Raw genomic sequence first — 16,806 nt, 5'->3', positions numbered from 1 at the left:
TGAGCTGAAGCACGAGGAATGATGATACGCATGCGAAATTCGCTAATGCTGTAAGTACTGCGACAGTGAATTTCATGGTACGCAATTGAACAGAAGAGGATTGGACGTCTCTAAATCGCAGAAGTTGTACAGACAAACATACGTCTACAAGGCAGGTAACGGCAAAGGAAGCTTTTGCAACAGAAAAAATAATTAAGATGATCAAATAAAGAGGAAAGTACAAAAATCTTTGGCAAGGAGATGATTACAGCAACGTAAGTCACTTAGGAACGAAGTAAATAGATACGGCAGGGAAGCCAAGGAAAAATGTTTGCAGGAAAAATGTGAGGAAACTGAAAAAGGTATGGACGTCGGAAGAAATTAATTCAGCATATAAAAAGTCAACACAGCCTCCGATTAAATTAAAAAGAAAGGTGGAAACATTAATGGCGCAATGTGAATTTCATAATTACACGCAGAAGAGAGAGCGAATACGTGCAAAGAGTACACTGAAGACGTGTACGAGGGAAAGGGCCTGTCTGATGACGTGATAAATGAAAAATATATGGAAGATATCGGGGATCTAGTTTTAGAAGCTGGCTTTAACAAATCACTGAAGAACTGGAGATCAAATAAGTCGGAACGGATGGATAGCATTCCTTTGGAATTTTTGAAATCGTTGGCGCAAGCAGAAACCAAACGACAGTTTAATTTGGTTTGCAGAATCTGACAATGGAGATATACCGTCAGGCTTTCGGGAAAATATCATCCACGAAATTCTGAAGATAGCAAATAAGAGTGAGAAACATGGCATAATAAGTTCTTGCATCCAAGTTGTTGACAAAAATAATATACAGAGGAACGGAAAATAACTGTTTAGATGACCACTGTTTTGGCTTTAGAAAAGATAAAGGTACCAGAGAGGCGCTTCTGACATGACACTTTAAAATGTAAGAGAATCGTCTGGAAGAATCAGTGTGGAAGGAAGTGATTTATGAGCCGAAGTACAAAGAATGATGATATGCATGTGAAATTCGCTAATGCTATAAGCACTGCAATAGTGAATGTCACGGTAAGCAGCTGAAATGAAGAGGATTGGACGTCTCTAAATCACAGAAGTTGTACAGACAAACATACGTACATGATAGATAAGACTTCAGAAGGAAATAGGAGTACGTTACAGAGAAAGATGGATAAAATACAGCAAAAATCAGGAGCGAATTATAAGATTTTAAGACGAAAAACTAGGTGCTCTGATTAAAATAGTTTTAACACAGGGATGCAGTCTTTCACCCCTACTTTTCAATGTGTGCATCGAAGATCTAATGACGGAAATAAAGTTTCAATTGAAACGAAAGATATCAATGTTAAGATACGCTGATGGTATTACTATTCTTATTGAAAATAAATAAGCATTACAGAACGTTTTGAATGGAATGGTTTTATACACAATATCGATTGAGAGAAAATGGTAGGAAGGCAAAAATGACGAAAAATTGATATAAAATATTATTAAAATGAAATATATGCATTACTACAGAGAAACAGAGCTAGGGGAAAATTCAAGTGTAGGGATTATTGGCGAGAAGAAAATAAAAAGAAAAACAATGTTACAGATATGGAAGGAATCTCAGGCAGAATAAGAGAAAACATTACAAAATAAATAAAAAACATTACATGAAAAAGCATTTAGGTTCATGCACCACTGTGGTCATGCCCCGATGATAAATGACCCAAAGATCGGTGCAAGATACTAACTAGTGTTTTTAATACAAAAGTAGAACAAAAACTACAGAAAAACTCTTCAGTCAACTCTTCTTCCAGAAGCTAACAAATAGAAAATGGACTTCGCGATCACAAAATGAAATTCAAATCGAAATATACCCTACTTAACAAAAAAGAGGGAACTTATACGGGATGTGACGGTCATAAACCGCATTCGAATTGTTGGTTATCGTAGCGCTTTAATATGCACAGTAGAAGTGTGCATAAAACTGTAATGAAACTATACCAGTAGTATAGAGACCATAAATGTTGATTACTTTTATTTATTTTAGAACAGGATTAAATTAAAGAACAAGTTCAGTATCTTAGACTACGAAGAGTATACTGATATTGAAGAAAGAAGGAACTGTTTAACTAAGGTACTCAGAGAGAGGGAAGGGCGTTGGGTGTACCATGAAATCAAAGGGAAAGAAAATCTCATATGAAACATGGCAGCTGTTATGGAGAAAAAGGGAATTTCAAGGAAATGAACGGGAGCAGTTATACAGAACTCAATTAAACAAATCAGTTCGAAAATGACCTCGAGGGTGTGAGAGAGAGTACAGTGATACCTTTGTAAGAGATGTAACTGAGAAAAGAAATGAGACAGAAAATAATTATAAGTTGTAGAGCAATTAGCCTCCTCTACACATTATTAAAGATTTTCATTAAAACTATTGACAATGAGGAGGAACATTAGATTTTAATCATGAATATGAACAAACTGGGTTTAGAAGTGAAAACAGCATAATGGGTCATTATCAACACTTCAACGATGTTCTAAAATGGGAAATGAATAGCAATAAATTAACATTTTACCTTGAGAAAACGTTCCGCATTATTTCCACATTATCTGCCCAAAAAGCAGTTGAGAAACAATATTGGTTCACCCTACACTACTGCTATTCCTAGCTACTCTACAGTTTTCAAAATTCTAAGCAGAAGCAATGCATATTCACAGAACGCAATTTATATACTATAAAAACCATCTTCACTTTGATGATGAAATCAGTCGTAGGGTTACCTTCAGCAGGGATAAACTTCAACCAAAAACGACACACTAGTGAGTGTTGATACGTATGGCTGACAAATGAAATATAGTAACACGAAAGTAATGTGTAATTAACATCTCGAAAAGAAAATCGCAAGTGAAATTTGAGATCGTTTGCTAAACCGAATAGAGTATCTTCAATGAGTCTCTCACATGTCTGAAATTGGAAAGTTCACACACAACTAGCACCGAAAATTTTGACTTGTTTAGATGAGGCACACACTATTAATAAGAAAACGGTTAAAAACATGAAAATGGCTCACTGAGAATTGGACACATGCGTATTATGAAATAGTACGAGTAGATGACATAAGAAAGACAAAAATTGTCGGGAGACTGATGAAGTTCTTTGTTGGTCAGTATGAAAAATAATTTTTAAGAAAGAAGGAGACGACAGCTAAATAATGGAAGCTAGGTGGTCGGGTTCAGAAAAGACGCAGGAGCCACGAGCTTCTTATTAATGCATGGAGAAATTAAAGAGAACGCATTTATGGTAAATTAATAGTTGCGGTCATGATCGCTATAACATAACTGCTGTGAAACAGTGTAGTATCTAATCATTACCTATAAATCAAGTGTATACGTACCATATAAGCAAGGTAAGGGGGCGAACACATGACGCACTGAACAACGACATACTCGATGGCGATGGCTATCTGCCGTATACATGTTGGGTGTATTTCAATACTCTGCAGGTTTGTTAGCGACAGCGAGGAGCTGGCACAGAACTGTAGCACCAGAGACGCAGTCGTTAACATCCACTGAGGAAATGAATCTGAACAAAAGAAAACATCCGTCTCAAAATGTAGCAAATGACAGTACAGTTTCAGTTGTTTCTTATTTTAAGTAACAACAAACAATTTTTTGGTAGAATCATCAGTGGAAAAAGGAGACTTTCTACTTACTTGCAGTCAGGAAAACAAGTACGACACACACGGCGGCAGCCGTCAGTAATATGAAACAGTGTGTTATTCGTCTGCCGATCCTGTTTCCTATTATGTGAACAGCATATCCTGCAAAGAACTTCAAAATTCCTTGCGCAATGTAAACAATGAAAGGGTTCTCTCCAAAACTTCTGCTGTTCATAAGCAAGGTGAAAATAACGAGGGAACTCGCAGACCTGTTAGCAGAAATAGATTTGTTATTAATACTTACACTAAACAATAAGAAATATCCCTACTGAAAGCAACTCGTATAATAATTTTTAAGAAAGCATCATATACAATAAAAATACTCCACTCGGTAGCAGAGGTCTAGGAATTCGCATCTAAGAACGTCACAGAAACGTCTTAGGTTCTGATTTACGCCTTATACTCAGCTCCAAACCAACGGACCGCGACCGGTTCTGGAAACGAAGCTGCTTCTACTTCGCGTGAGGTTAGCTATCTTCACTGAAACAGTCAACCGATGCCAGAGACCCCTCCACATTTCTGACGAGACCCTCCGATAAGCAGACGGCCACTGACCTTCATTCCTGGCCTGTACGCTGTTTCCTTAAGGGGCTCTAACATCCATCTAGCGCTGGAGCTCGCAATGACCAGGGAACCTATCCCCTGAATTTCTCAGGACCTCAGCCTCAAGAGAAGCCGTGACTCACGTCGACTCAGATGTTCTTTCAGCAATGGGCGATACCTCAGAGACGGACGGGGAGTACCGTAGAGTCAGTTACCTCCTTTCACCTTGCTCCCAGGCAGGACCCTCTGTTCGCCATTTACTGTCATACGAGTGTCGACCATCCAAAATGAGCGAACCAGCAGGCGAGAGGGAGCACTGCCGCATCTAGAATCCTAGGCGACGCTGTGGGCACCACATGTGCCAAAACCTTCGTCACGGATGCCCGAACACCACCGCAGCACGATAAATAAATGAGGTTGTTTGAGTGATGAACAAATACTCCTGTTGCTAAATAAAAATAAATAGTACAGACCTGAAGCCATGACCAAACAGATCCGAGTTGTTTCCGGATAGTGGCCAACTTCCCCTGCATCCCCATACACTGTCTGGTTACATTAATTTGAACACTTGTTAAAAGCTTGAATAACCACGTTTTGCAGCGGGGACCATGGGGAGATGTGAAGGAAAGAATTCAGTGAGACTCTGGAAGGCACCGACTGGGATACGGAGTCACGCCGACTCCGGTGCCGTGAGTAGCTGCGCTAGGTTTTACGATTGAGGTTGTCCCGATCAGCATGCTCTCTTAGATTCTGAATTGAGTTTTAATCTGAGGAGGTTGGTGTCCAGGGGAGTACAGCAAACTCATCTGCGTGCTCCTCGAACCAGAAACGTACATTGTGAGGTACGTGATAAGTTGTATTGTCCCCCTGGTAGATGCCATCGTGCGGAGGAAAAAGAAACTGCATGCGGGGGTGGATATGGCCTCAAGCATAGATGAATAATCGTGTTGATGCATCGTATCTTCCAGAATGACGATATTATCCAGGGAATGCCACGAAAACATCCCCCAGACCGTAACTCTACATAATGCTTGCACGTTCTTGGCTTTCAGACATTTAATGCCGTACACGCCAACGGTGACCTGATACCTGGAAGGTCACCTGTAGCCATTCGGTGCGTTCAGTTGCGGTATTTTAGTACAAATTCCAGCCTCCTTCGCCGATAAAAAGTACATGAAGCCGGCCAGTGTGGCAGAGTGGGTCTAGGCGCTACAGTCTGGAACCGCGCGACCGTTCCGGTCGCAGGTTCGAATCCTGCCTCGGGCATGGATGAGTGTGATGTCCTTAGGTTGGTTAGGTTTAAGTAGTTCTAAGTTCTAGGGGACTGGTGACCTCAGATGTTAAGTCCCATAGCGCTCAGAGCCATTTGAACCAGTACATGAACCAGACTCTTGTTGTGCAGACCAATTCGCAGCAGCATTAACTGAACGGTAGTTGGACAGTCACTGTGGCAGCCCCTTGGTTCTTCTGGGAGGTTGGTTGCTCAACAGTTGCGCGTCTGTTCACCCGTACACTTCTCCGCCAACTGTGGTGCCCCACATTTGCCTTGGCGCTGGTTTTGGATAGCACAATTTTGTAATGCACGGTATACTTTAAGAACGGCGACAGGCGAACAGTTTACAAACTCAGTCGTTCCGGAAATGGTTCCAACCTTTGACCTGAAAGTCAATGATCATTCCCTTTTTTATGTCAGATAAATAGCTTGGTTTCCGGCAACGACTGCACTGTTTTCCGCGTCACCCCAATACGCTTTATATACACTTCACTGCTTGTGCTGCCACCTGCGACTGTGAGTGGTTATTACACGTTGCAGTCGAAGACAGGCAGTAGTCACATTGGTGTGACTGGACATTGTAGGACAAGTTTAGCCCCTTTAGTCCCTATCCGTCTTTAATCTATGTTCGTCTATACAACAAGGAATACAGCACTAAGCTTAGCAATAGCCAGCTAGTAAACTGAGTCTGTTTATCAATACACTAAAAAGTCAATCCACGCAACACTAATGCACGAAAACTACGCAGCCACTTAAAATGACTTAACCGACATTATTTATCAAAGTTTAAAACATACATACCATTCATGTCTTCACATAAGCACGCGAAAACAAACACTATAGCAATTGCTATCTGGGAAAAGGTAGTTACTGTGACTGTGACTGCGACTATTTATTTTATGTCTTCATTTCATATACTTCTCCTTATGTTTGCTTTGCAAACTGACTGAGACGAAATTTTCATCTTATTACGGGTATAAGCATTCCTTTACACTCTCGCATTTGGTTGTTAGAAGTACATATTAATGAGGTAAAGCACTGTGGCTGGTTTAGCGTGAGAGCAACTACATGTCCGTCTTCGTCTCTTGGTTACTAAAGAAGAAATGAAGAAATACAAAGATGCTCTCAAGGCAATTTTGAATGCATTGAAGTTCTCTGTATCTGAAATATTAACTTTAGAATCGTATAGAAAATGGAGCAGCAGTAGATACTAGCCAGCGTATATTCATCGCTTTAAAAATCAGTTACGAACAACAAATTTTGAAAAAATATGGTAAATAAAGTAAGACTTGAGTCACTGACAAGAACATTAATTAATATTGCTGTTTGACATCTCTGTTGTGTAGCTTATTTCTACAAGAGGAAAACTGTTAATAAAATTAAAAGTTTGGGACAGAAATACAAGTCTGCTAGATTCAAGTCTGATTTTACTGTTGCTTAAGTATAATGTTGGCCTAGTATAATTTCTAACCGAAACGGACAATCAGCATGACACCAAGGGCTGATTTTTTGGCAAGACAACAGGAAGTATAAATAGCAGATCCCTGTGTAGCCACCTGTTACACATCATCCCCGCTGAGGACTGAACAGGAAATGTGAAAGGTAGATATAAGATTGTACAAGAAGAGAAGAGGTGAAATTGGCTAGTGACTCAAATAAGTGAAAAAACTACTGAAAACAAATTTCCTATTAAAATAGGAATACAATTTTCTTAAGACGTGGATTGGAAACACATTTCGGTGGCAAATGGCAATGATAGATGTGAGGATAATGGAAAGGTGCTAGAAGTGAATATAAAGACCAAAGTTGGTAACACAAAGTTTGGAATTAAACTAGGAAGAGAAAAAGATATGTGTGTATAGTTTAAATGAAATCTCTCTATACCAGTCTGTGGACACTTAAACTATTTATTCCACTGAAGATCAGTTTCATTACTACTATTATTGTTATTGTATTTTGGTGTTTAGCTGTTGTAAGCATTGTTGACACTGTGAAAAAACTGTCTCATTCACAAGTACCTATCCAACAAAAAGCACAATTGTGATTACCTAGATTACATTAATCGTTTAACTACTGATATTGGTCATATATACTTGTATTAACATGCACTAAGGTAAACCTGAAATAGAAAAGAAATGAAATTGTTACAGGTAACAACAGCTGTGAAATTTATATAACATATTGTCAAGTGTGTAACATTCTACATAAGAAATTCATATAAAATATACTGCCAGCAAAAAATTAGTACACCGTTTTAGGCGTTTCCAATTCATTCAAGATTTATTGTTGCAACAGCGCAAATGGAGTACACCAAAAGATTACATTTACAGACCAATAGCACAAACAATGCTGAGATTCCAGGTATCGACCGATGCTGGAATATCCGTTAGTACGCAGTGTACTCTCCACGGGCATCAATTCAGGCGCTGACTATGCAACCAATCGGTCGTACAGATGGCGAATACCGTCCTGGGATACGTTATGTCTTGTTGCTCGACTTGTTCACGTAGTTCTGTAAGAGTTGTTGGCTGACGAGTTGCACGAGTGACTTCTTGTCCCATCATAACCCACAAGTGCTCGATTGAAGACAAGTCCGAAGGTCGTGATGACCAGAGAAGTTGCTACACTTCTTGCACAGCACGTTAAGTTTCACGGACAGCGTGTAGGCGACTATTATCTTGTTGGATCATCACATCACTTTCCTGCTGCAAGAACGGCAAAAGAACGGGTCAAGCAATATTCTACTCGCATCGAACACTGATTAGCGCCTCCTCCAGAAACACCAAAGGTGAACGAGTGTTGCAGCTTATGGACTGAAGACCACAACAACAACAACGAATTTAGTTGATGAAAGGAGACAATATAAAGCGGCAGCGAAAGAAGCAGGTGAAATGGAACACGAACGACTAAGAAATGAGGTTTAGAGAGAGAGCAAACTGGCTAAGCTGGAGTGGCTAGAACGCTATACATGGTATTTCCGTAAGAGCGTGCAAAAATGTAACAGGACGTAGAGAATACTCCACTTAATAATTGGAGGTTCAGACCGCTAAGCAAAGAAGGTAAAACCGAATAGAGAAAGGAATATTTATAGAGGCTCTGCAAGGGAATGAAGTTAAAGATGATATTATAGAAAGGAAAGATGAATCAAATGGCTCTGAGCACTATGGGACTCAACTGCTGAGGTCATTAGTCCCCTAGAACTTAGAACTAGTTAAACCTAACTAACCTAAGGACATCACAAACATCCATGCCCGAGGCAGGATTCGAACCTGCGACCGTAGCGGTCTTGCGGTTCCAGACTGCAGCGCCTTTAACCGCACGGCCACTTCGGCCGGCCGAAAGATGAATCAGATAAAGATGAGAAAGGAGATACGATAAAGCAGCAACAATACCACAGATCACTGAAATACCTAAGTGGAAACGAAATCCTGGAGACGACATACCGTAAGAATTATTGAGATCCTTAGGGAAGCAAGACATGACAAAACTATTCCACATTATGACTCCACACGAGGTAGGAGAAATACCGTCATAAGTTAGGAAGAATTGAATAAGTGCAGTTAAAAAGAAGGCAGGTGCTAACGGGTGTGAGTACTACCGAAATCATTGCTTCAAGAATTCATAGCTGCAAAGTATCGATACGAATTGTTTAGCAATGAAACGGGAAAGTGATAGGAGCCAACCTTGCGGAAGATCAATCTGGGTGGAAACCCCAGAGGCAATGCTGAGCTTACGACTTATCTTGAAAAATAGTAGGATAAAAGGCAAACCTTTGTTTGTAACATGTGTAAAGCCAGAGGAAGTTTTGAGAATGTTTATGGAATATTTTGTCGGTATTTAGAGGAAAACAGATATACTACTATACTACTATACAAAATGGCTCTGAGCACTATGCGACTTAACTTCTGAGGTCATCAGTCGCCTAGAACTTAGAACTAATTAAACCTAACTAACCTAAGGACATCACACACATCCATGCCCGAGGCAGGATTCGAACCTGCGACCGTAGCGGTCGCTGGGTTCCAGACTGTAGCGCCCAGAACCGCACGGCCACTCCGGCCGGCCAACTATACACAGCGTTTATGTTCTGGAGTAATATTTAATAGTTCGTTATGAACCGGCTTACAGCTTTCGAGCCATCGTCAGAAAACGTAATTCTAAACAAATAGTCCACACATCAGTGAAAGTTCATAGCTATACAAAGACTGTTTTTCAAAGACACGTGACTTACGAATATATATCGATACAGGAAGATAAGCATAATGTTGCTTCGCAAAGAAGATCTAAAGAAATAAATAGACTGATAAGCCAACTCATTATGACCACTGCCCATTGCAAGCTTGGATGCCTCATAGTGGCGTTACGGACACGTGACGCAATAATAAATGTATGTAAACCTAGCAGAGACGGATGCGAATATATACGCAGCAAATGGAGAAATCCACTGAGATAAGCCAGTTTGCCAAAGTATAGGTTCTTATTACATAGAGGCGGTGAACGAGTATCCCTAAAAAAGTGAAACTAATCGAATATTCACGTGCTACTGTCGTGACTATCTAAGGAAAGTGGTAGAAAGGCAGTGACTCTACCACTAGGCACCAAGTAGTTGGACGTCCACGGCTCTTCACAGAAAGTTGGATTGGGAGGCTTGTCTGCTGTGTAAAGTAGCATAGATGGCGATCTGTGGCACCTTTGGCGAAAGGGCACAACGCCGGTGGACGCACATGTGCTTCATAGCACATCATTCAGCGGACATTGTTGAACAAGGAGCTCAACAGCAGACGGCCCCTGCGTGTTCACCTGGATGACGGCATTTCTGTAAACGACCATCGACCTGTTGTAGTAAAAACGTGATTTATCTGATGAACCGGCGCTTTTCTAGTGGTAAACGGTCCAATATCGATGATCCCGAGCCCACTATAGTCGTAATTGACGATGTCGTTGGGCCAATATGCGCCTCCACGAATCCAGTACGCAGACAGCTTTAAAATGACTGCTCATTCAAAACCACACTACATACACACGGATCTGCGAAAACAATTCCACAAACAACTCAAACAATACTAAAACCAGTCACTGTGGAGCTACAAGGACGACTTGTAATTCGTCATGGGACCTGTGGTATTAATCGAAGACATTAGGTCAGCTGCGGACCACCCACATCCCTTCATGCTTGATCTCTTCCCTAACGACGATGTCGTCCTTCAACAATTGTCCGTGGCTCGAAGCCAGAATTGTGCTACAGAGGTTCGAGGAGCCTGAGCGTGAAATCACGTTAATGTTTTGGCCACCAAATTCGCCTGATGTGAATCCGATGGTCCCCATCTGGGTCGCTATCGAGAGACATCACTGCGTACAGAAACCAGGAGTCAGTTATTTAAGGGAATCACAGGACTTGTGTAGATACTTCGTGCCACATAGCTCCACAAACCTATCGACAAACTGTCAGATCTTTGATACTCATAATCTGTGTATATTGCGTTACAAAGATGGCCCAACCAGCTTTTAAACAGGCGGTAATAAAGTTTTGCCTCGTCAGTGTATTACAGCACTTCATCGTCAAAAACGTTGTCCTGTTGAGTAATGGCAGAGACCACTGTGTTATACGGACAAACTAATAACCGTGATAAACAGGCGGTGAATGTTGACTGGTGATTATGATGGTAGCAGGGATAAAACACAGGAAATGAAATGTTATTTACTGCTTGTACAGATTTCAGACTGAAGTTATGAGTGCCGAGTGAGACGTGGGACTTAGGGACGGCAGGAAAAGGTGTGGACGGGGCCTAATCAGTTACCGTTGGTTACACGGTAAACACGTCAACTTTATTTAAGGAAGGAATTTTTTTAAAAACTATCATTTTAAAAAAAATTACTGTAACACAAGCTGCACTGATGGCTGAAGGCCTTATTAAGAAAGAATTCAAATTATTTGTCGGCTGAAGGCCGCAATCAATTGGAATAATTTAAACAATTTTTTTTAACAATTGACACAATCATACGAAATAAAGAAGGGAGTGATCCGCAGACAGTGCTCCAATGATCGACCTGGGAAAGTCCCTCAAACGTAAGTAAGGTGAGACAGGCAGCCCAGTGTAATACTCACTTAACAGGATGGCAACTCAAACTAGTCACAGTTAAACGCAAGACCAACACTCTCGCAAAATCTGCCTAGCGTCCGATGCCTAATACAACGATGAAATAACCCATGCCAGGCAGACGGGTGGACTACACTCCTCACATCGTAAACAACAAATATTATACAAGAGACCATGTTCAAACATAAGAATAATCCTAGGTAATGACAGCAATTTGTCTCCACGAATCCGGTACGCAGACAGCATTAAAATGGCTGCTCATTCAAACCACACAAGGTGCACACAGATCCGCGTAAACAATTCCACAAACAACTCAAACAATACTAAAACTAGTCACTGTGGAGCAACAAGGACGAATTACAAGTCGACACAAACACAAAGAACCCAGAAGCCGTCGGAAGACCAAATACACGTCGTCCGTCGAGACGACCGACCGAACGACCAACCAACGGTCGCTCTCGCTCAAGTCAGGCAAGGCAAACGTCGTAGTATGAATCGCCAACTAACAGCTTGTTACCATGAGGTCACTTCGGCGGACGGACACACACACAATGGTGGCGGTTTCACTACTCGGATTTAACGATCCATTCAACTTAAACTAGCTGAATCCGGTCCTCGGCGTGGTCGTGCATTCTCGCGACCACATTCTTCCATCGGGCAGTGCATGTATCGCCAGCTGTCCCTGCGAGTACTGGCGCTGTGCGGACCTCTCTGCTGCTCCGTCCCAACTGAACTCCCACACAACGAACCGGAAATACTAGAGGTCGCTCCAAAGATAGTACCACAGTACTCGCTATCGATAAACGCCGCTGCTGCCACTCACGGGCAGACAAAACGAGCAAACGTAGTGGCGCCAGTGAACGCACTAAGAAAACGCGAGCAGGGGCGCGGGTCATCGAGCGACATGAAAGACGAGCAACAGTCACGAAGAGAGTGAGGCAGGTTTGCAGCCTGCTACTGATATTATTGAATCTGTACGTTGATAAAGCATAAAAGAAAATGAAAGAGAAATTCAGAAACGGAATTAAAGCCGACGAGTACGAATAAGATTGTCTTGAAGAGAGATTTACATGATGAAAATATGAAAATCAAGCAAAGTAATTAGATTAGGAAATGAGACACTAAAGGTAGTAGATGACTTTCGCCAATTGAACATTTAAATAACTAATGATGGCTAAGGCAGAGATTGGCAATAGCATGAAAAAAATTTCTGAAAAAGTGGAATTTCTTAACATATAATATAGATCTGGCTGTTAGGATGCGTTGTCTGTAGGTATTTGGAGCTTAGTTTTGTGCTGAAGTGGGATGTGAACTATAAGAAGTTCAAACGAGAAAGGAATGTAAGGTTTTGAAATGTGGTGCTGCAGAAGAATGCTAACATCAGATGTGTAGATCACGTAACTTACGAGTGAGTAGTAAATAGAGCTGTCAAGAAAAGAAATTTCTGGTGTAGTTTGAATGAAACAAGAAGTTGCTTGATAGGACACATTCTAATACACCACGGCATCATCAGTTTAATACTGAAGGGACGTTATGGAGGTAAAAACTGTAGAGGGATACCAAGAGATGAATACAGGAAGTAGGTTGAAATGTAAGTAGGTTGCAGCAGTTATTCGGAGACGAACAGGTTCGAACAGGATAGACCCACGTCATGGTCATGAGCTGTAGAAGATCGGTCTTTGAACTGAAGACCACAACAATAGTACTCTTCCAATTTCTACATGTATCTAAAGATAAAAGAGGAAACTAAAATATTGCGTAGTATTGAAAGATGTAGTAGTTTCGATAAGTAGCTAGAATAATTAAGTAATTATTTTACATTTCTTTGTTACAAAATGAGAGAGGTTTGGAGTGTCCTCGTGTTTTCAGCCTGGAGGCATCGTCTAAATCAGTGGTTGTCAAATGTTTCTATTCAAGAGCCAACACTGACATTGTGGAGCGGCCTCTCGGGCTGCATATGTACCGATCTCATTACTGAATGGTAACTTACGTGAATTAGTGCGTTATGAGCCCCCAACAGACTAGCTATAGAAAGTTGGATGCTGGCCCCCAAGTACTGATCGGTAGAAGTCGGCATCATTCGGAAAACTTCGTGTCGACTCTTCTGTTTCAGGATGCTGCCAACCAAGAACCCCCAAAGTTGCGACACTGTAATTGCCTGACGAATTGTTGCTGTGTTGTGTGAGCAGTTTATTAATTAATTAGTAACCTTAATAGCACCTATATTTAAATGCGTTATGGAATATGCAACTCGATCACAAACATTTACTAAATGCTTTGAATGTAATTTTTCTTCTACTCATTGCGTTGCATTACAACAGCTTTATTAATTCCATATTCCTTGCCACAGATATGTATTGCGTCTTAAGATGGCCGTCTCTATAATGCGCACTGACGACTGCATTTTGCTTCCATAGAATATATTCGCAATCAGCTGTAAAATGGAATGACGATAATGGAAATTTGTGAAGGACCGTGACCCGAACCCGGATTTCCCACTAATTGCTGGCGGTCGCCTTAGCATTTGGCTACCCAAGCATAACTCAAGGCCAGACCCAAGCTGCCACATGTCGTCAGCCATGTGTCTACAACCTGCACCTGTACAGCCGTTATGTTGATTCCCGTACAGGGGAGGCATTTTACTTGACAGTCGCTTGCTCCGTGTCGGCGGATAAAAACAACACTGCAGTGCCTGCGTTATTCCGAATTACTGTGCGATGCAGTGTTCCCTCGGACGTGCATGCATTAATGTATTCCATATCGCCTATAGCCGCTGCAGTTCCTGTTCTTTCCGACATGCGTGCATGTTCTGAGGATCTTTGTATTTTAATTCAGAATAACACACGCACTGCAGTATCGGATTTCACTTCCCTTCGAAATTTATACTATAGCGTATGATCGGTACGAGGCACACACTCCCATGAGTTGTCAGCAACGAGAGATAAACAGCAAAACATTCCCCACTCACATCCCCTAGCCACACAGTGAAGCTGCTTACCGCCCCTGCCCCTGACGTAAACGGCCAACTTTACTTGACTCGCAGCAGATTTCACCAACGTGAATTAAAATAGAGAACATCTTAAAATATTATTCTCTATGTAAGTTTGTTTTATTTGTTGCTGATTGTGAGCAGGAAAACTATTGTCCTGAGAAGTTCTCAATGTTAGCTGACGTTACTGGATTCAGCTGTTAGTGTCTAGATGCATAGCGCTATAAAATAGACCGCGAACCGTGGGCTGCACGCATGCTTGGTTCGGGCCACAGTTTTGACGACCGCCGGTCCAAATGCTGCGATATTTCAGTAATCTGACTGTATCCTGAAGCGGCCCTGACGACTGTTCTCTTCCACTGGACGCAGTGTTCCGTAGCACGTCCCTCCGGCAGGTGAGCTCAGCCCCGAGGTACCCCGTCATGGCACGCTTGTGAACGGGGGAAGGGGGTGGGGGCGATGGGCGAAGTGCCCGGCCCGGGACATAGTGGCGTTACATCAGTTCTTCAGCTTGCGCGGCATGAATCGTTGTTTCCACATATTGTCGAGGTCGGGACTCAAGCCTTACTGAAACGGGGACCGTCATAACAAATTTCGTCCAAATTTGTGATATATTCAGGACTTGACCAGATATGAAGAGGAAGCTATAATATATGAGAGTTTAGGAAAAATTGCATTTTTTGACTCAGGTCAGGCGATGCATGAGACACTTAAGTTAGCGTAGTTTATTCGCAGTGTTTGGTGCTGCTTAAACAGTGCACTACGACAATCCGAGGATCGTGGGTTTTTGTCTTTATGCGGAAACTTTTTCCTATTTTATTTTTTCTTTTCAATTTTTACGTTGCTTGCACTGCACATAAATCTAAACAATGCTCACTAGCCCGCATCTCGTGGTCGTGCGGTAGCGTTCTCGCTTCCCACGCCCGGGTTCCCGGGTTCGATTCCCGGCGGGGTCAGGGATTTTCTCTGCCTCGTGATGGCTGGGTGTTGTGTGACGTCCTTAGGTTAGTTAGGTTTAAGTAGTTCTAAGTTCTAGGGGACTGATGACCATAGATGTTAAGTCCCATAGTGCTCAGAGCCATTTGAACCATTATTGAATGCTCACTATGTTATGTTTACTAATATTTTCATTAAACATCTCTTTTCGTTCATAAACCATTTTCGTGGACTGGAAAGATTAATCTGCAGCCAACATTACACATCAAAGCTGAAAGTACCATTCATTTCGAATATTACAGGATGATACCTATGTGAAGAACAACTAACTGAAGAGAACCAACCAGAGTTGGTCAAATAGTTGCTCTTCACACAGATAGCATACCTGTAATGTTCGGAATGAGCAATACTTTTAGCTTTGTGTGCACGTTAATCTTTCGACGACGATGAACGTGACTTATGAGCGAAATAAGTCGGAATAAAATATAAATAAAGTCAGTAATTGTCTGTCATGCATTTTATAAAATATTTTCGTAAAAGACATGGAAAAGAAAACAGAAAGAAAAACTTGGGATTTGAACTTAAATTTTCCAGGAAGATTTTGTGAGGCGTACACGAAAATTTCGTATATAAAATTAGATACTTTTATTGTTTTGCAGTTGATAATTTACTCTTGCTGAGGTAATATTCATTGTAAAAACAGGGGAAGTAGTAACTTTCTCGGTATGTGATACAAACGCCGCATTTTTACAATTACATGGTTGTTTCAAACTTTCTATAAAGAGACAGACGTGATTTACATTTATAATAGGTTCTCTCTCATCCCGCAGTTTGCCACCAAACTAGGTGTAGCGCGTCATTTCCCCAAATACTAATGAAAATAGCTGGTGATGTTCTGTGGACTCTGTTTTGATCCACCTTTTTCGGGACGCAATTTCTTTTTCTCCTTCTATGAGATAAGAGCAGTTTGTGAATTCTTTGATGATATTCTTTACCTGATGATCAAAACAGACAGGGAAGTGTTGCGCTAGCGGAGAGGAGATGGCAGAATCACTTTAATACCGCACGATGGCAATCCTTCTTCGTCTTGAAAAATCTCGCAGCATAAACGTGCATTCGATAGCCCCGCCACACCGACAAGTCAATTAAAAGAAAAAATTTGTGTCCTCCATGTAGGGCTTCATCATATCACTAAAAAAATCATAAGCTGTTGCTAAGTTCCCCACATTTTGATTATTACAGTGCAAGTAACGTAAAAATTT

At 41.4% G+C, this 16,806-nt stretch overlaps 1 protein-coding gene across 2 annotated transcripts in view; it reads right to left on the bottom strand.

The window, feature by feature from the left end:
• LOC124606665 (solute carrier family 22 member 7-like) overlaps positions 1 to 16,806 on the bottom strand; it is an 87,055-nt gene that overhangs the window by 2,287 nt on the left and 67,962 nt on the right. For both annotated transcript variants that reach the window (XM_047138676.1, XM_047138677.1), the window contains exons 7-8: positions 3,700 to 3,914; positions 3,382 to 3,569 (exon numbers count right to left, since the gene is read on the bottom strand). In XM_047138676.1, the coding sequence (XP_046994632.1) occupies positions 3,382 to 3,569; positions 3,700 to 3,914 (403 nt within the window). The remainder of the gene's footprint in view (positions 1 to 3,381; positions 3,570 to 3,699; positions 3,915 to 16,806) is intronic.

Source organism: Schistocerca americana, chromosome 3, assembly GCF_021461395.2.
Source record: "Schistocerca americana isolate TAMUIC-IGC-003095 chromosome 3, iqSchAmer2.1, whole genome shotgun sequence".
In the NCBI taxonomy this organism is placed as follows: domain Eukaryota; kingdom Metazoa; phylum Arthropoda; class Insecta; order Orthoptera; family Acrididae; genus Schistocerca; species Schistocerca americana.
This window is presented reverse-complemented; position numbering and strand designations above follow the sequence as displayed.